Source organism: Equus przewalskii, chromosome 13, assembly GCF_037783145.1.
Source record: "Equus przewalskii isolate Varuska chromosome 13, EquPr2, whole genome shotgun sequence".
NCBI classification, from domain to species: domain Eukaryota; kingdom Metazoa; phylum Chordata; class Mammalia; order Perissodactyla; family Equidae; genus Equus; species Equus przewalskii.
Window position 1 is genome coordinate 37,647,128 of NC_091843.1, and position 20,455 is coordinate 37,667,582.

A 20,455-nucleotide genomic window follows, 5' to 3' on the forward strand; every position below is an offset into this window, starting at 1 on the left:
GGTAGTGGCTAACTTGTTTCGTCAAACAAAGAATAGGCAATTAAATTCATTTCAGTTCAAGAAAATATTTATTAATGGCCATCTGTGTGCCCAGGCTTTTGTGGAATGTATTGTTGAGAACTGGGAGTTAGGAACACAAGATTCTACTATGGGGTCTGACACTAGCTGGGTGACCTTGAACAAATAGTATACTCTGTCTAGACTTTGGGCTCCTCATGTGTAAAATGGGAAAGTTGGACTAGATGATCTAAGTGTGCTCCAGCAATAAAATATGATAAATTTAAGAAATGGCACTGATGAGGCCACAATGAACGTGCTTGCTGGAATAGGTGTGGTGGGGGATGTCATTGGCTTATACATCTTAATCTTTAGTTTAGAAGGAATGAAAAGAGAGGAAGGGCAACAAAGTGGTAAATATCTGATGGCAGTCAAAGAGTATATCATCTGGGAGAGAAAATAAACCAATTATAAGTAACAAGTAACTTGTAACAAGTAACAAGGAAGCCTCAGCTCACCCTTAATTTCAAGAAATGAGATTTACTTCTATCCTGGTCCTTACCTTTGAGAAGAATAATATCCTAAAGTTATTTAATATTTTATAGTTTCTCAATGCTTTCCTCTCCTTTGTACCCTATAACTATGCTGAGAAGTAGTTTGGGGACAATAGTTGGAAAAACCAAGGACTTGGCCAAGGTTATACAACTGTCTAGTGATTCCCTATCTTGGTTCTTTAATACCCTGGGCTGTCTTATCTCGGAATTTGAAGAAAATGTGAAATTATTATTTTTAATGTGAATTTTTCTTTTAAATTTACTTGACTAAAATAATATAAAGGACTCATGATAGTTTTTCCTCAGGTTTCTAGAAATAGAGGATATTGCCTAATAAAGCAGATAATAATAAGGTAGGAAAACTTCCAAAACAATGTGTTCACTTTTTAAGGAAAAAGATTTTATGGATGAAACACACTTTTTAAGGCTCACTTGTTTTATACCTTAGATTGGGTTGAATGATTATATTTCTTATTCTGCAAAGTTTTGCCAATAATGCATTAAACACTATCAGATGCCTGGTGTGTACAAAACACTATGCTGGATGCTTAAGAAATCCAAAGATGACCCTTGCCCTCAGTCTTGTAAATGTTATGAAAGCTATACAACTAACGACAGCACGTGATAGGATATTATGAATGCCTCAAGCTAACTCTAAAGTGTTATAGGAAATCAAGAGAGTACCCCTTTCAGCTATAGTGGTTGAGAAAAGTTTCATGGAAGAGGAGGTACTGGAGCCAAGTCTTGAAGGATGTACATATTAAGAGTGAAAGAGTTCTCTTCTGAGAGAGAGAGAGAGAGAGAGAGAGAGACAAAGAGAAAGAGAGAGAGTGGGAGACAAATTGGTGGAGGGAATGGTGTGAACATGGGCCACGGGCTCAGAAGGAAGAATATTCACTGGAGTATTTGGGAGCTGGCCCCGTGGCTGAGTGCTTAAGTTCACGGGCTCTGCTGCAGGCGGCCCAGTGTTTCATTGGTTCGTAATCCTGGGAGCGGACATGGCATTGCTCATCGGGCCACGCTGGGGCAGCGTCCCACATGCCACAACTAGAACGACCCACAACGAAGAATATACAGCTACGTACTGGGGGCTTTGGGGAGAAAAAGAAAAAAATAAAATCTTTAAAAAAAAAGGGTGTATTTGGGGAACCGTAAGTCACTCATAGGAATGGAAGAGAGTTATTAAAAGATGAGTAGTGGGAAATAAGGAGAAGAAGTGAATTGGAAGTTGTGAACAAGTTTGTACTCTCTGACGAAAACTGTTAGAAAGATTCCTTCAACAATCAGTTCTTTGTATGCCTATTAATGTTCCTTTCCCATTCCTGCCCCACTCCAAATAAAACAAAACAATAAACAATTAATTGTATGTCTTTTTAAGGTTGGCACCTGAGCTAACACGTGTTGCCAATTTTCTTTTTTTCTTCTTCTCCCCAAAGCTCCCTCAGTACATAGTTGTATATTCTAGTTGTGGGTCCTTCTGGTGCTATGTGGGACGCTGTCTCAGAGCGGCCTGATGAGCGGTGCCATGTCCGCGCCCAGGATCCAAACTGGTGAAACCCTGGGCCACCAAAGCGGAGGGCGCAAACTTAACCGCTCAGCCACAGGGCCAGCCCCAACAATTAATTCTTTCACTCAACAAATATTTCTTGAGTACCTGCTCTGTCCCAGGTGCTTTGCTAAGGGCATAAACTATAAAGATAGATTAGACAAGGTCCTTGCCCTCAAGCAGCTCACAGCCTGGTGGGGAAGACCAACTCTTGTTTAGAAGAGGGGTACATACAAAGTGCCCATTTTATTTGAAATGGGGCCACCTTGGAAAAGAATGATCTTGGCGGCACTGGACCGATCGCCTGAGCTCTGTTTTTAGCCCTTGGGACCAACCTCAGGATGTGTGGCATACCAGAAGAACAGCTGCATACTATATTCTGAAAATGATGAAAGTGGCGCCTCCGTTTTTCCAGACCCACAGCAATGACTCCCACTGGGAAGGAGAGCCAAGCTGTTTCTCTCCTGGCTTGTGCTGTTGGGCACATTGTTCCATAGAATTTTAGAGGGGAAGTTTCAGATTTTCCCTGCCTTTGTCCTAAGGAAAGGAGATATGGAGAAGGAAGGGATAAGGAAATAATAAACTATAGACTTCTTTCATTTAAAAAAATGTTCAGAATTCATCTGTTGGTATTTCTTAGATGTAGCAAGAGATAATAACAACAATGATAGATAATATTTATCGAGTGCTTAGTTTGTGCCAGGCACTATGGTGAGGGCTTTAACGTACAATACCTAATTTAACCCACAAAGTAGTCCTAAAAATCAGCTACTATTTTCATCATCTTTTACAGATAAGGAAACTGAGGCTTAAAAAGATTAGGTAACTTTCCCATGTCACATAGCTCATAAGTGGAGATAATGGAAAGTGTATTGGAATGAGTTTTATATGTCATATTTTATAGAGAAAGCTGAAGCCTGGAGGGAAGTGATTGGTTCACAGGTACAAAGCAGAATGATGTCAAAGCCAGATTTAAAACCTATATCTCAATTTTGTGGCTCTTAAAAAAAAATTAAAATTCTTTGATAATAGAAAATTTCAAACATGTACATCACTCAGCTTCTGTAATTACCTATTCATAACCAATCTTATTTCATCTATACTCCACCCACCTGCTACTGACATATTAACTTGAAGCAAATACTAAACATCATATTATTTCATCTATAAATATAACAGAATGTTTCTCTAAAAGATGAATCTTCTACAAAATATAATCATAATACCATTATCACACCTAAAAATAATGATTCCTTAATATCATCAGCTCTCTAGTCTGAGTTCAAACTTCCAATAGTTTCATAAGTGTCATAATTTTTTCTTACAGTTTGTTTACTTGAATCAGGATCCAGATAATGTCCACACATGACAATAGATTGATATATCTTTTAAATCTCTTAATCTATAGCTTTCCATCCACATTTTAAACTTTCTTATAATTTAAATTGTTGAAAAAACTAGTTGTTTGTCCTATAGAGTTTCCTGCAATTTTGATTTTGTTGATTGTATCCCTGTGGTGTAGTTTAAGATGTCGTCTGTCTTCTGTATTCCCTGTAAATTGGTAGTTGAATCTGCAGGCTTGATCAGATTCAGGTTTGATATATGCTTTTTTTGCAAGACAACTTCATACATGACGTGGTGTCATCAGGATGTACACAGTGTCTTGTTATTTCTCTTTTTGTGATGTTAGCAATCATTGATGCTTAATGCCTAGAAACATTCATTTATTTGGGGTTGCAAGATCTTCCATTTCCAGCCATGATGAAGTATCAGGAGGACAATTTTCCCTCTCACTTTAAGTAACTAAAAACGCAACAAGATATATAAAACAACAGTTTTCAGACATTGGACAACAGGCATCATGGGCTGTGATCTCTAAAGGAAGGGAAATGACATGTCTGAAAAATTACTGGACATGCAAAGAAACAGGATCATACAATCATGACATGGAGAAAATTCAATTAATAGAAACAGAATCTATAAATGAGAGATCACAGAATTAGTAGACAAAGATATTGATACAACTATTATAAATATGCTTCATTTGTTCAAGAGGTAGAGGAAAACATGAGTATAAGAAGGAGATAAAATGGAAGATTTAAAAAAAATGACCCAAATCTAGAGATGAAAAATACAATATTTGAAACAAAAAGTACATTGGATGGGATGAGCGGCAGATGAGACGCAGTAGAGAAGATTAGACACTAGAAGACGTAACAGTAGAAACGGTCCAGAATAAAGCACAGAGAAAAAAGACTGGAAAAAAAATGAACAGAGCATCCAGGAGCTGTGGGATAATATCAAATGGTCTAACATATATGTAATTAGAGTTGGAGAAGGGCAGAAACACCAGAAAAATATTTGAAGAAATAATGGCTGAAAAATTTCTAAGCACCTAAAGAGGACCTGGAGGCGTCTTTTTCTGTTGTAATGAAAGACAAGATTGCTTCTCTGAAGATAGAGAGTGGTTTCATGATGAGCAGGCAGAAAACTATAATCTGTAGACTAACCCTTTAAGACTACATGGTGACCTTCTACGTGATATATTGTGCTGCCTTCCCCTTAGGATCATCCTGGAAAAATTGTGATGTTTGTCTTTTGTCTTCCTCTTTTTTCCATCCTTGAATCTCTTATCCACTCTTTTTTTTTTTAATTTATTTTTTTTTAAAGATTTTATTTTTCTTTTTTCTCCCAAAGCCCCCTGGTACATAGTTGTGTATTTTTTGTTGTGGGTCCTTCTAGTTGTGGCATGTAGGATGCTGCCTCAGCATGGCTTGATGAGTGGTGCCATGTCTGCGCCCAGGATTCGAACTCACGAATCCCTGGGTCGTTGAAGCAGAGGGCACGAACTTAACCACTCAGCCACGGGGCCAGCCCCGTCTTATCCACTCTTAAAGTGACTCCTTTCCTTCCTCCACTGGATACCCCCAAAGTGTCCCTCACTATGCAAGGGAGTCTTGCACCTGTTTCCTGAGCTGCCACCGGGGCTCCAGGCTCCTTTCATTCATCCATGCATCCACTGCCACCCTCTTCTAATGATATTTCGACCCACTTTGGTCCTGTCAGCCCATCTTAAAGGCTAATCCTTGATAATCAATTCTAGTGGGTTCCAATGCTATTAATGTACATTAATAGCTTAATGTTCACATTTAAAAGGTGGTCCAGAGCTATGCTTTAATTTCTATTTATTTAAGGTCCACCTCAAATACAATCTTATTTATTCAACAATGATCTCTCCAGTAGTACCATGAGTCATTTCCTGTGATAGGTGCTGGGCAGAATGAGTAAGACCTATCTCCTGCCCTGTGGAGCCTCACAAACCTGAAAGGCAGACTTACAAACAGATACAAGTTGATATCAGCTAAAACTGTAAAGGAGGTGTGGACCAGGGCTCTGAGCACTTAGTGGGGAACAGCTAGCAGGACCTGGGGCACTCAATAAAAGACTTTCGTGATGGCTCTAACGGAGAAATAGGGGTAAAACAGTTTGAGAAGGTGGTGAGAATGTCAGGCAAAGAAAACAACATGATCAAAGGCACAGAGATAAATAAATGTTATTTGCTATACAGTAAGTCTTTACTGTGTGTCAGGCACAAAGCTACGTGTTTTGCATGCATTCTATTACTTGACTCTCACAAAAACCTTTAGAAATGAGTATTACTATAATCTCTACTTTATAGATTAGGAAACTGAGGCTTGGGGAAGTTCTATAACTTGCCCAAGGTTGTCTAATGTGTCAGAGCTGAGATTAGAACCAAGAGCTCTCTGATTCCAAAGCCTAAACTCTTAATCCTTAAATTACTGAAGGAAACTTATGTTCCAAATATGGTAGGGTGAGAGCAAAGTAGTAATAAGAGAGAAGGCAGGGAACGGTTTTATGTGTTATATATCTGTGAAATTGTTCTTTATCCGCTTCTTGTCCGCAATCTCCTAATCCCCAAGCCAGAAGGAATCCTATTTTTCCCTCTTAACCCCCAAGCACTTAATATTTATATCTCACATGCACTTGTAATTATGTTCTTTCCTTATTTCCCTCTGTTCACCACTAGACAACAAAGTCCTAATCAAAGGGATTATCACAGTGCCTGACTCATTTAGTGAATGGGCTCTACTCACTTAGATGAATGAATGAATGAATGAATCTAAAAGAATACCTGTGGTAGTGGAAAGTTTAGGTACTGGGCTTTGCAATTCTATGTCAAAGAAGTTGTGGTTGCCTTGGAGAAATTGAAAACTCTCAGATTAACGTTAGCCCTTTCCTGTATGCCAGTTGGCATTCATATAACCTCAGCATTGTCCCTTGGGTTTTAGTGAGCACGACATCATTATGAGACGAGCCAGTTTGGCTTCCCACCAAAACTTATAAGGAAATTTAGGCTGAGCTACAAATATTATGAACCCTAACCCAGGGACAGAGCAGAGCTCCCACTCGTTCTTGCTATCTGGTTGTTGTGGCTTCCTTGCCTGGGATCCATTTGGTGTTCGGCATTTAGCTATAAATGAGTCTCCAGCCTCGATGGGTAGGCTGGGGTTGGGGGCAGAGGGAGGGAGAGCAGCTGGAGAGGCCTAGAGATGTTAACCAAGAATGTGCAAACCAGGAAGGAAAGCAGGAGTCCAGGCTTATTTGGATGGCTTTTTCTATAGACATATAGCCTGATTGTCGCCTGTGGCCAGTTGTGTCTGCAGAAGAAATTGAGCTTTCCTCTTCCTAAGGCTTCCTTTCTCAAATTCCTAGGCCTAGAGCATACCTAAACCTTTTTCATCCTGACACCTACATAGCAGAGTGAATGAGTCACCTGACTTAGAGTCTGGAGGTGTGGGTTCAAGTCCTGACTGCCAGTTACTAACGGTGTGCCTTAGGTCAGTCACACTGTCTGAGTTTTGATTTCTCCCATAGTAAAATGGAATTGTACCTCCTTCCTGCCACTCCACCTTGTTGCTGGGAAAACGAAATAAGATAATTGGGTTGGAAATGTTTTGTGAATTATCAAGCTCTGTGTAATTGTAAGGAAGGACGAGGATGTGGTTTCTTGAAGGGGATTTAGACTGGGGAATCCAGATTCAGTAAACCTTTCTTTCTAAGCTGCCCAGTATGCCACAAGGTGGCAGCAGGATCCTGTCTTCGCTCCCACCTGCAGTATAGGGAAAAAATAGGGAAGGGGTTTGGATGCTGCTTTGCTCTGTTTTGCAAAGGTGCTCTATCCTTTACCTCTCTCACTCCACCAAATCCTACAATTCTGTATTAAATAATTTCTCAAAGGACTCACATTCTTAAATCAGATCCCAGGGCTCTTTCCCCACTGTTGAAGTTAAACCAGCCCTGACTGCTTTCAGTTAAGGGTTGCAAACCTGTTCTGGGCTTTGGGATTTCGTACAACTCTTGCCTTCCTGGGATTTTACTGCTATAGACTCCAAACTCACTTTCATTTTCATCCTTGGATCAGAGCCGTAGTGCACCTGGAAAACCATCGAATCCAACTCCTCATCTTACAGAAGAGGAAACTGAGGCACAGAGAAGGGAAATAATTTGCCCAAGATTAAACAGTCAGTTCATTCAAGAGTTAAGACTTACAGATGGAGAAAGACAAATACTGTGTGATTTCACTCAGATGTGGAAGATAAACACTTGGAGACAGAGAACAGATTGGTGGTTTCCAGAGAGGAAGGAGGTGGGAGGAAGGCAAAAGGGATAAAAGGGCACATGTGTACAGTGACGGATGACAACTAGACTTTTGGTTATGTGCACGATGTAGTGTATACAGAAGTTGAAATATAATGATGCACACCTGAAATTTATATATTGTTATAAACCAATGTTACCTCAATAAAGAAAAAGGAGAGTGAAGACTTCAGTCCAGATTTCTTCCTGTGAGTCCAGTCTCTGCAAATGAGTATTTTCAAGGTGTTTTGGGAGGTTTGAAGCAGCTTTGTTTCTCCCAGGGGTGAGAATTTTGAGAGCTTCTGAGGCGGAGGGAAAGAGGAGACCTCTCTGTAGCATCAATTTGAAAGCCTTTTGAAGTAGCATTGTCAGAAGCAGCTGATACTTAGGACGCCCCGAGTAACTGAAAAGTAGGCCTTAGGAACTCTCAGCCGTGCTTGCTAGGACTGCAACAGATGCCTCAGGAGAGAGAATCGTTTTAAGGGACATCTTTCAGTGTATGGGGCTTTTGCATTAGGCTTGCTTTCCCAATTATATTCTTCTCAGAGGAGCACGTTAAATTGAGACCGTTCTCAGTATACTGTGGCTTATGGCAAAAGAAGGCAAGAATGCGGGAAGCCAAACCTAAACATTGGCTATCTTGCACGGGGCATTCTCTGTACACAGAGAATCCGCATGAAGATGGCAGAGTGGTAAAATAAAAGAATGTGACCTTAAGAGTCCGACAGACACTGCTTCAAAGCCTGCCCTTATTATTTACCTTTATAGGCAATTTTCAGGTCTCAATTTTCTAATTATAGAATGGGCATAATAATATCTACCTTACTAGCTATGTAATCTTGAACAAGTTATTTAACCTCCACGTTCCTCAATTATAGTGTCTGTAAAAGGAGGACAATAGTAAAATGAAAAGCCCTACTTCATAGGTTTATAATGATTAAGTTATTACCTAGAGCCATGCATGACACAGAATAAGCATTTGGGAAGTATTAGCTGTTGTTATTATTCTTGTTACTACCACCGCACAGGGTTATTGTGAGGATTAAATGAGACAGTGTATGTAAAGTTTTAAAAGAGAATAGGCACTCAGTAAAATGGTATTTATTTTTAGTTGTATGTAATTAATAACCACAGCAATGTAAATAGTATTCACAGTAAATGAAGCTGCTTACTTATGATCTAGGTACAGGGGTATTATTTTGTCATTTGTTTTATGCTTATTCTTACTCTATTATTGAGAATAATTCTCGGCTTGTCGAATTATAGATTCATCTTCTTTTTGGTAATCTAAAAGCAGTAATAATGATTGACATTTATTGAGCCCTCACTCTGCGCCAGACCCCGTGCTTTATGTGTGTTGTCTCAAAAGGATTCAGTACTTGTTTACGTCCATACAGTCAGCAAGTGATAGAAGTGGGCTTTGAACCCAGGCGTCTGATTCCAGAGTCTGCTTTCTGGACTGGTTCTTCCTATTCTGGCTGCCTTAAAAAATGTTTACCATAAGAGGATTCCATTTCTTATCAGTAGAATTATAATATCCTGGAGGCAAGAGGTATTTAAGAATTCATCCTAGATTTATAATATGTATCAGGCATAATAGAAATGTTCATAACCTTTGTCCTGACAGATCCACTTTGAGGAATCTATCCTAAGGAAATAATACAAAATACAATCCAAGTTTTATTTCAGTGTCTTTTCATCACAGTGTCATTTATAATGTGAAAAACTTTAAAGCAATCTAAATGTCTAACCACAGAAATGATTAGTAAAATATTGTATATCTATTTGATGAATTATCATACAGCTCTTAGTAATTGTAAACAGTGAAGCTGTGTGGAACTTTGTAAGAAAACAGATACTGCATGTGAACTCGTGAGAAGATAGATAAATAATGAATATTTTCTTTTTCCTTCTTGGATACTAATCTTTAATTTCTTCATTCTGGCAGGATTAGCAGGATAAAAGGATTCTCAATCCTGTTATATATTAGGACTTGGGGAATTTGGGTAATTGCTAGAGTTTGAACCTTCTCTAGCTGATAGGGAGTCTCTAGGTAGTCTTTTCTTCACCAACAAGTAGGTCTGGCCCTGTGCTGCACACTCAAGGGGACTCAAGAGATGTAAGGCCTGAATCTGTGGGTGAGGTGCTCCCAGTTTGGTTAGGGCAGTCTGGCAGCCTGGAGGCAGAGTACTATGTGTGGAATTAGAGAAGAGGTGGGCAGCAGGAATAGGTGACTTTGTGCACACATGCTGAGGGGGTCAAGGGACTGGAGGCACAGTGTGAGTCAGGGCTGCTGAGGAAAGGCTCTTTAGGGGAGGTGAGTTTTGGACTAAACCTTGAAGGAAATTATGGGTCAAAACTGGTTGCTTTCCAGACCAGAGGAAGAGCACCCCGGGCAAAGGCCTGGAGACTGAAGTGACCATATCTTGTGGACAAAATAAATGACTATCCTAACCGGAGTGGAAGGGCCACCTTGGGAAGATCAAGGTGTGAGCTTTGCTTTACTTCTTAAAAATACAAGACGATTAAAACACACGTAGTGCAGATAATTAAAAAACGCATAGTGACTGATCATCTTGTCCTAGCTTTCTGATCCAGACTCAAGGATAGTGAATTTTATTTTCAGTTATCTTTTTATTGTAGGTCTGAATGTATGAGTCAGTGGATGCTCCTGGTGGCCTCTCTAAAGGATGAGTAAGCATCTGAGATCTGTGAACTGTTCCCTCACAGTTGAGGTCCCTCCACACAGTACTGTCGGTCTAGGTTTCATTGAATTATTGACTTATAAGCCATATCCCATGCCCATTCCACAAAGCTAGACGCTCAGCATCTTTATTAGGCCCCCAAATTAGATTTAACATCTGTTTCTGAGAGCTCCTATCTATAGCTCTTCCTGGAGCATCTCTGAAATCCTGGTTTTGTGCTTTCCTCAATTCCCTGAAATCAGAGAGAGACGGTGTTTTTCAGAAGACAAAAGGGTAAGGAGGGGCTTTGTCTGAAAATTTTCATGGAGTGTTTCATGGTTATGGCAGGCTTGATTTAGCTTATATCTGTCTCTCTCTAGGAGCCTGTGATGCTACTGCTAAAGTTCCTCATCAATTTGGGTGGCTGAGAACATGCCTATTCTGCACAGGAAGATGAACGGGTACGTTTTGGAGACTCATTCCCCTGGAAGATTTTCATCTGAACAGACTGGCAGGGCCTAATGGTATCGCAGACAGAACTGTCTGTCAGTGCCCCTCGAGGGTGCTGGGCTTTAGCTACAGCGTTGCCAATTTACCAATTTGTATAGCCTTTGTTAGTGATCATGTACCCACTGGCTTCCTCAGGGAGGTAGAGAATTAGATCCTGACGAAAAGGCATAGACCCACTCTTCCTCTTTCTAAGCACTTGACTTGTAATTGTCTGCATTCCTTACAGTCCCCCTTCAAACAGCGCGTTCCTGAAGAGCAGGGGCCCGGTCTTACTGTTCCCTTTATCTCCAATGTCTAGCAGAGAACTTGGCAGGTAGTCAGTAAGTGATGCTGAGTGATGAATGGGAGAGGATGGAATTTTGAAGTAGATAGATCAGGATTTACCACTGTGTGACTTCAGGCAACTTGCTTAACTACCAGTTTCCTCATTTGTAAACTGGAGTAACATTATCTACCTACAAGAGTATTTTTAGAATTAAGTGAGTTAATGATTGGAGGGACAAGGTGAGTGACAGATGGCCCTTTGGATTCTGTCGTTCAATAACACAGCTTAGAACACGGAATCACAGAATTACAAAGCAGCTAAGAGCATAACCAGTCTCATCTCTGACTGGCTAAGTCCTAATCATCCTTTGGATCTCAATTTTAAAATTATTTCTCCCAGAAGATTCCCTTATCTACTTCCTGTCCCCATTCCCCCAGACTAGGTTAGTTCCTTCTGCTAAGTGCCTTCATAGTATTATATTTTTCTCTGTGATAGCACTTGTCACAATTTACTTTTGAAGAGTGTATCATCTCTGATAGACTGTAAACTCCACGAGGGGAGAGAATTTTGTAAATCTTGTTCACTATTGTATTTAATCACATAGTAGATGCTTATTAAATATTGAATGAATGATGCATTTTACAGATGAGGAGACTGAAGCTTAGGAAGGATAAGTGATTTTCCCAATCCCCAACTGGACCCCATGTCTCTTGACTTCTTGTACCACAGCAGCCTCACCCACAGGGACTTTGGATTCTTAGTTGTTTTTTTAAAGGTTTTATCTTTTTCTCACCCATTTGAAAAAATTATACAAATAATACACGTTCCTAGTAGAATACGTAGAAAATATAGATGAGCAAATAGGCACAAAGAAAGAGAGGACGGGAGGATAGAAGGTGAGATAGAACAAGAAAGAAAGAAATAGAGACACCTGACATAAGCACTGTCAACATTTTGGAATATTTTCTGTCAGACATTTTTCTAGGTGCTGTGCACAAATGCATGCGTGTGTGTGCACACACACGTTAAAATGTTTGTTTTTAAATTGAGAAACTTTGCAGGAGATAGAAAAGTGTAAAAGTCGAATCATCAGGCGATGGCTGTCTGGTGACAGTGTCTAGGAGTCAGGGACTCTTGCTGCTGTGAAAAACCAGAAAGCACCTTCTGGGATCCCAAGATGAGGAAGACTGCCTTCAAATCAACAACTTTTGCTTTCAGGTTTTATGTTCTCTTAGTGGAGAAGAATGCAGCTCACCTAAAAAGACCAAGTTCTGCCCTGGCTTGGCCTTTTGTAGAGAGTCTGGTTTTTCTTCTAATAGAGTCATAATGGTGCCACTGTCCTGGAGGCTGGTTGCCCTGGAAGACTGGCCTTTCATTTCTGAAAGCTCTTTGCTCCAAGAACCTGTCAACTTACTTAATTGGAAGTTAATAGAGCGTTTTCCTGCAGTCCCAGGACCTGCCCAGTTAGCTGGCTCTTATTGCCACAGTTCTTATTGGCAAATAACGTTTGAGCCATGAAAGTCCACTTTGCCCTTGAGCCTCCCCTGGAGCCAAGGTGTGTTTGTATTTGTCCTCCTGCCAGTGCAGATTTCCTGGGCACCGGCTCTTATCTTTCAGGTGGAGGTTTGGCGTTCTACTTCTTCAGGTACTGAGTCCAGGGAGTCCAGGTCCCACTTACGATCCACATACCGCTTCCAAACAAAGATTTGTTGTCCCCAGATTTATTCTACATCTACAGTTTGCAACTATTGATTGAGTCCCCACTTTGCACAGATGCTGTACTTGTCACTGGAGCCACTACAGTGATTAAGACACAGTCCCTGCCTTCAAGGAGCTCATGTCCTATGGAGCAGGCACACATATAAACAGGCTTTCATCATTCTACATGGTGGATATACACAGAATATGATGAGAGCAGTGACTAGGGGATCCTAACAGCCCTGGGGGATCAGAGAAGGTTGTTGAGAAACGTTTAAACTGAGTCTCAAGGATTTTGTGGTTTATTGATATTACTATAATCTCTATGTAATTAAGTTTATGTCTTTATGCTCTCATTGGATAATTCGTAAAGCATAAGTTTGAAAATGTTCAGGCGTTCAATAAGTAATTTATGACTACCTAGGTTGTTTTTTAAGAAATAACTTTTAGCACCAGCCTCAGTGGCCTAGTGGTTAAGTTTGGCACGCTTTGCTTCAGTGGCCCAGGTTCGGATTCCAGACATGGACCTACACCACTCATCTGTTAGTGGCCATGCTGTGGTGGTGGCTCACACAAAAAGAAAATAAAAGAGGAAAATTGGCAATGGATATTAGCTTAGGGCAAATCTTCCTCAGCAAAAAAAAAAAAACCCCAAAAAAACAAAAACTTTGAAAATCTACATGTATTAAATATTTTTTCCTTGCCTAGTCCTATCTTAAATATTCTGAGGGGGCAGTGAGGGGCTGATATAGAAGGAATAAAAGATGTAGGTCAAGGTCTGTGAAAGTTCACAGTCTAGTTGAGAAAAACAAATTTATCTACCTAAAATCGAGACTCGTACGAAACAGTCAACAACCAGATGTAAGGTGCATGTGTTCCTGTCACCACACATCCTTTTACTTCTCCTGCAAGGAAGCACCATCCCTGCTTCCACAAGGAGTTTGATTCGGGCACAGAAATGGGGAAAAGAGACCTGCTTTGCCTTCCTTAGCCCACTGGAGATATTTGTCATCTTCTTTCTCCAGTTTATAGCATGAGCACATTTATTGCATAAGTGACTTCAGGGAGGATTTCAGGAATTCCTGGGCGTATCAGTCTTGAAATAACCCCCCTGATCCCTCACCTAGGACGCTTCTTCTCTTCTTCTGTACGTTCTTACTTGCGGGTATACAGGTAAATTGAGTCCTTTGACATTAACTCTGCCTTCAGTTACTCTGAACTTTCCTTTAGGCAGCTTTCAACCTTTAGGCAGCTTTCCTTGAAGGAAAGCCTTCAAAACCGAGATGTTGAATTACCCCTCTGGTGTGTTGTAAACTCTTTAAAGCCTCAACTAGATTGTAAACTCTTTAAAGCTGTGTCTTACACTGTTTCTATACCAAATACACTTTTTCTATAGTAAGGACTTAATATATTTTTCTTGATTTATTATTTTACAAAACACAAAGCTTACAGGAGGAGAGACTGACTCTTTCCGCTGGGCTGGTGAACTATGGTGTTTGTGCTCAGCATAGAGCGGGGAGCAACTTCTTTGAGTTGAAGCCTCACACATGTTGCTTTGTCAAGTTTTTTATACTTTTTTCAGAACATTGCATTTTCCATCGTAGAAAAATATGTGCCATATGCATTTAAACCACATTTGTGTATTCTTTGTTTTAAATCACTTATGTTGTTGATTCTCTCTGTTAGAAATTGCCTGCCTATTGCTCCTGGGGGATCTTCAGAAAGAGGCAGAGAGAAAACTTCGGGGCATTGTTGCAAGGATGTTGGAACATTTTCTCATTTAGCTCTGGTTCACTGGTCAGATACATTCAGATAGTTAATTTACTAATTTTTTGATGTCATAAATATTTATTCATCCCACTAATAGTTGTCTTTTCTGGTAACTTTTAAAGATCTGACATATTACTCTCAATCTGAAAAGATTTGAGGTCAGGGGATAGAGGAGCAGATTTCTGGGGCACTGTCTAGAGGAAACCCTGTTTCCAGGGCTCTTTGGCGTACATCATGAAGTTCCAATCTCAGAAGATTCCTAGAAGGGAGAATAGAGGCCCATCTGACAACTGCGGAGGCAAGTGAGAAAATCAGGCCTTATTTCATTCGCCAAGTGGCTCAACAGCAGACCGAATTGGTGTGAATCATCCACAAATACCACGAAACAGGAAATCAGGTTGACTTTCCTGAAATCCTTCCTTGAATTCTCTCAAGAATGAATTTTACCTCCTCTGGACCCCACAACACTTGGTTGTATTTTCACTACATCTTCTTAAGTAGCTGTTTATAGACCCGTGCTCTCCTACCTGTCAGAAGGTAAGCCCCTTAAGAGTAAGGGCATACATTAAGTAGTACATTTAATTTACTACTTTTTTGAGGTAAAATTAAGCACAAGAAAGACTACTATTGATAGTCATATCATTAGTGACTTTTGTTTCACTAAAGCTCAAGAAAAGTTTAGAAGAAAAGACAAATCAGTTTTATAGGAGAAGGAAATAGCTCTTATCGTGGAGATAGAAAGAACACCATAGTATTTAATCATAGATGGGAGGGGTGGGGGTCAAGGTCAGAGGAGCATGTGTGTAGGTGAGGAGAGGGAGTGGTATCGGAGTTTGATGAAAGCCCTTTCCTGCTTTCAGTGTGTGGCTAGGTCAGAATCATTTTAGTAATGGAAACTAGAATCAATGTATCTTTACCAAGTAAGTAAAATATCATGTTGGATCTTAATTATAGAACTAACCATTATCTGTCGGAAGAGATAGAAAAGGTATCTAGGGAGAGTTGACTGCTTTATGGGCCAAGGGGCTGCAGTCCTGTATCTTTATCTAAGCTGATACCATTTGAAGTTGGTTTTTCGACAAGTTTTTCTTTGCACCTAATTCTGTGAGACGGTTACATTTTATTTCACTTGGGTATCCTGCGGTGACTTTGTTGTTCATTTTAATTGTGTAACAGAAAGAATAGGAATCCTGAAGAGAAGGAAAAGAGAGAGAGTGAGGTAGTGAGGGAGGGGGAGAGAGAGAGAGAAAGAGAGAAGAGAGATTTTTCAGGAGAGAAAAACACCAAGGCTAATGTGCAAGAAAAAAAAACACAATAGAAAAATCACAAGTATTCAGAGAAACATTACCCTTTATTCAAAAGACAGAAGAAAATACAGTTACATTTTTAACATGCAAATAAGCTGCAGCTCAAATTTAGTATTACAAGGGAGGTTTATCCAAGGAAGAGATAAAGCTGTCATGATTTAGAAGTCACTGAACTGATGGCCATTCAATCTAGAGCTTAGTAGCCTTTTGATAAACAATCTAGCTGATTCTCCTACGTAAGCGACTCTCTGGGGATAAGGGATATTTTTGAAAAGTTTAAGTCATAAGATTTACGAGAGGTTTTAAAAAATCTGCAGCTAATTTTCTAAGTGCTATTGATGAAATCCCTCAGACCCAACGATAGAGTCATAATGATCCCAACTTAATCTACATAAAGAATTAGGGATAAATAGCTATTTTATAATGAAAGCTCTATCTATGTTGGCCATTAATAAGTTAGTTAATATGATTTCTAGTATAATTACAGTGCTAAAGAGTTTGTGGTCAGTTCTAGTAGTGCTAACAGAATTGTTAGTGAAGAAAATATACTGTTATCATAAACTAGAGAATCTCATTCAGGCATGGGAATTAATTATAATTACAATACTTAGTTTACACCTTAAGTTAAAACCATTCCCTCAGCTTTCAATCCAAACTTACATTGCTAGCTGATTAGTATATTATGATGGGGCTTTCTGACTTGGCTGATTAATCGAACAGTTACATGATTGAAAGTTACAATTTCCATATTTGAGAGTGAAATTGCTTCAATGCTAAGGAGCTATAGCATTGTTTTTACTAGCCATATAATTAGTAATAACTTTTGTGGATATTCCATTGAATAACAGTATCTGGGAACTTTGTTCGCCAGCCATCAATGCTGCTTGCCTCTCTGACTTTCTCATTGTCATTTTTTTGCCACATATGACAGCAGCTAGATAGTTTGCGTATTTAGAGTTATTCTCCTAACAGAAAAAGGGTGGCGTGTGTACACGTGTGTATGTGTGTGTATGTGTGTGTGTTGGGCAGATGTATGACACAGAGAGATCTGGCCTAAAGCAAAACTGGGTAGTATAAAGTTGCTCATTTTTTTTGGTTCTGGCTTCTTCTTTATGCATCTTGCCCTATCCACAGCCATTACCTCTCCATCTCCCTTTCAAGAAGGGCTTTATCATTAAATGTTAACAATTTTTATATACCTCTTGATGTATGAGCCAATCTTAATTATCCTTGGGATTCATCTGTGTACATAGTGGAGATGGCAATATTTTCATATCTTTCCTGAGGTGCAAAGCACCAACAGTGGTGAATAAGCACTAGCAGGTCCTTCTGGAAATTTTTGTTGAGAAAGCCATAAAAGAGGGGGTTTATACACGTAGAAACCATAGCAACCAAGTGGCAAACTACAAATACCAGGTCATGGTGGCAGCTCATCAGCACTTCATGATACCAGTCGAAGATGACATTGAAGATGTTCAAGGGCAACCAGCAGGCCCCAAAGGTCACCACAATGGAGATCAAAATTGTATTGATCCTCTTGTTCTCACTGAGCCAGCTCTCACTTTTCCTCTTCCTGTCCCCTTTCCCATTTCTCCTGCGGAGGCAGATAACAATCTTCAGGTAGCAGATGAAGATGAAGCTCAAAGGGACCCAATACTGGAGCATAAACAGGGAGGTGGTAAAGAGGAGCTGGTTCATTCTGGAGGGCCAGTTCTCTACACAGGCCACACGATGGGTGTAGAGGTCAGTGGGGAGAGAGAGGTTGTGGAAGGGCTCATCGGTGAGGTGGTAGGACAAGAAGAAGGGAATAGACAACAGAAGGGAAAATAGCCAAATCAGTATGATACCCCAGTAGGCATGAGATACACTGGGCTTCCAGCCATGGGGGTTCACAATCAGCTGATATCTTTCAACAGCAATTAACACAAGTGAGAATATGGACACAGAGATGGAGACACTTTGCACATAGGAGGTGAGTTTGCACATGATATCCCCGAATATCCAGTGGTCCATCAAAGTGTAGATGACAGTGGAAGGGATGCACATGAGACACACCAAGATGTCAGAGAGGGAGAGATTGGCAATCAGTATGTTGGTGACAGTCTGAGCTTCTCTTTGCTTTTTAAAGATGATAATAATGAGAGAGAGGTTTCCAAAAAGGCCCACAATTAAGACCACAGTATAGGCTGTGAATAATAGGAGCAAGGCTAGAGAAGGGAGTTGACAGAACTCAAAGTAGAAAAATGCAGAGTTGTTGCTCTTTGCATTGGTTTTGTTAGATGCTGGCTGGTTTAGGGAAAGTTCCATTATGTCAGAGTTGTAAGAAGAGCTTTTCTAAGCTTACTCTCATTATAGGTGGATATTTTGACCATCAGTTCTTGGGAAGCACTTTGTTCTGAGGCTTCCAAGTGTAATTAGGAGGGTTTAATCTTCCCTGATCTTTGTCTGTGCTTGATGGAAACGCATGAATGACTTGAGTATGCTCTTGAGATCCTAAAAGATGAAACAGAACCTGGAATATTAATGCAAGTTCTTAACAACCTGGACAATTCTATAGGTGGAATAGTGTCTCTGAGAGGACATAGACAGAAATATAGAGGGTCTCTCTGTATCCTGGCCTTCCTTTCATCTCAAGATGCTTTATTTGTCCCATCAGTATAGCTTGTAGAGCTAATGAGGCAGGGAATGTGACAACATTCAGTTCACTGTATAAGGCAGCCCAAGTGTACATTTCCATCCTTTTTATCTTCTGTCTTTTTTTTCTATTGTTATCTGGATATACACACATCTGCTCCAAATGACTATAAAAGCTACAAGGATAGGGACTGTGCTGTGGAATCCAGAGTACTATGTATGGAGTTGGGTTCCAATTGAAGCATTGCTACTTGGTATCTGTGACTTTGACATATCAATCACCCTTCCTGCTCAGTTTTTTATCTCTAAAGTAGGGATAAACAATGTCTGTCTGAGGTGCTGTGAGGATTAAATGAGATCATGCAAGTGAATTTCTCCCTCCGTCCCAAGATAGAGCACATAGTAGGTGCTCAGTGTATGTGTGTTGAGTAAAATTTGTCAGCTCCACCCAGAGCTAGTCTATAGCCTCTATTCTGGGGCTGGAATCATAGATCACATCTGCTGTAGAATAGCGTATGCTTTCTCCTCTTTGTACTTCTTCCACTCTGCAGGGGCAAAGCCATTCTCTGCACAGGCAGTTTCTGGATACATTGCTCAGATACTGGAGATCAAGGCAAGGTATCCTAGTGAGCTATTACTCAAAATTAACTTTATTTAGAAAGCATTCCTCCAATTGTCCCTTCATGGGGTTCCTTCTTCTTCTGAATTCCAGAGGAAAGGGGGGCGATTGTTCTATGGCTCAGCATGGTTTAAGGTGGTTGTATTCAATGGAATTATTCATACCAGGATACACAGCAGACATGATGAACTCCCCACCATTCTAAATGCTGAGATTTCTGGCCCAAAGAGGATACATTGAAAGAGGGCAAAGGAAAAGCAAATACCCTTCATCTTGGTTTATTCATTAGGAATTTGAGAAAAACAACATAAATAACATTGATAAAGGAAGCTGAGCAATAGGAATGAAAGAGAACAAACTTTTATTTGTTGTTTGAAATTACCCTGGACTGCTCTCACATTCTTTCTGAGTTCAAAGGCTTAACAGAGTCTTACTGGAAAAAAATCACTTTAAGAATGCTTCTTATGTCTATCGTGGTTTTAACAAGATACCACAATGAGGAACACCATAAAAATACCACAGATGAATAGAAACTGGTGATAAAGACAGCATATTTTGTAAAGAAGGACCCAAGGAACTGATCTGTGGCTCAGATGTGACATGATAAGTAGAAGTAGCAAAATTTATGAATAGTGGTCTTTGAAATGAAGGCTTAGGGCTTGGAGTGTTCAGGGATTCAACAGCCCTAGAGTTCACAGATCTTGGCTGTAGGGGAATGTCAAGAGAGATTTAAGCTCTTTATGACAGTCGATGAACTGGAACTATAAATGAGAAATAGAAAGCTTTATTTGCTTTTAGCGACCCGCTAACAAGCAAGCTTCACTTGGAGTAGGAAAGGAACGAAGGAAATAGGCAATCACTGCATGTACAGTTTGATACACTGGAATGAGCACCAGACTCCTGTCAGATGCTTGTCCTGCTGTTAACTAGCTGTTCCATCTTGGGCAAGTCACTCCTCTTCTCTGGGCCTGAATTTTGTCGTCTGTCAAGTTAATTTTAAAAATGGCCTCCCTATTTCACACCTTGTTATAAGGGCCAATGAAATGATATATTTAAAACATCTGATAAACTGTTAAATTCTGCGAAAATTCCAGTGCTCATTATTGCTGTCATTATTATCTGTGTTGAGTGTTTCGGTCGCTTAGACTGAACTGATCTGACTCCCTCCCTCTGGAGAGCTGTGAGAGCTTTCATAGTTGGTGCACTGTTTCTT

The 20,455-nt window shown here is 40.1% G+C and overlaps 1 protein-coding gene across 1 annotated transcript; it reads right to left on the reverse strand.

Moving 5' to 3' along the window:
• Window positions 1-17,093: 17,093 nt before the first annotated feature.
• LOC103546916 (neuropeptide Y receptor type 6-like) lies at window positions 17,094-18,296 on the reverse strand. Its single transcript, XM_008513822.2, has one exon. It carries the CDS (start codon window positions 18,294-18,296, stop codon window positions 17,214-17,216), a length of 1,083 nt encoding a protein of 360 aa, XP_008512044.2. The 3' UTR covers window positions 17,094-17,213.
• Between the last annotated feature and the right edge of the window lie 2,159 nt (window positions 18,297-20,455).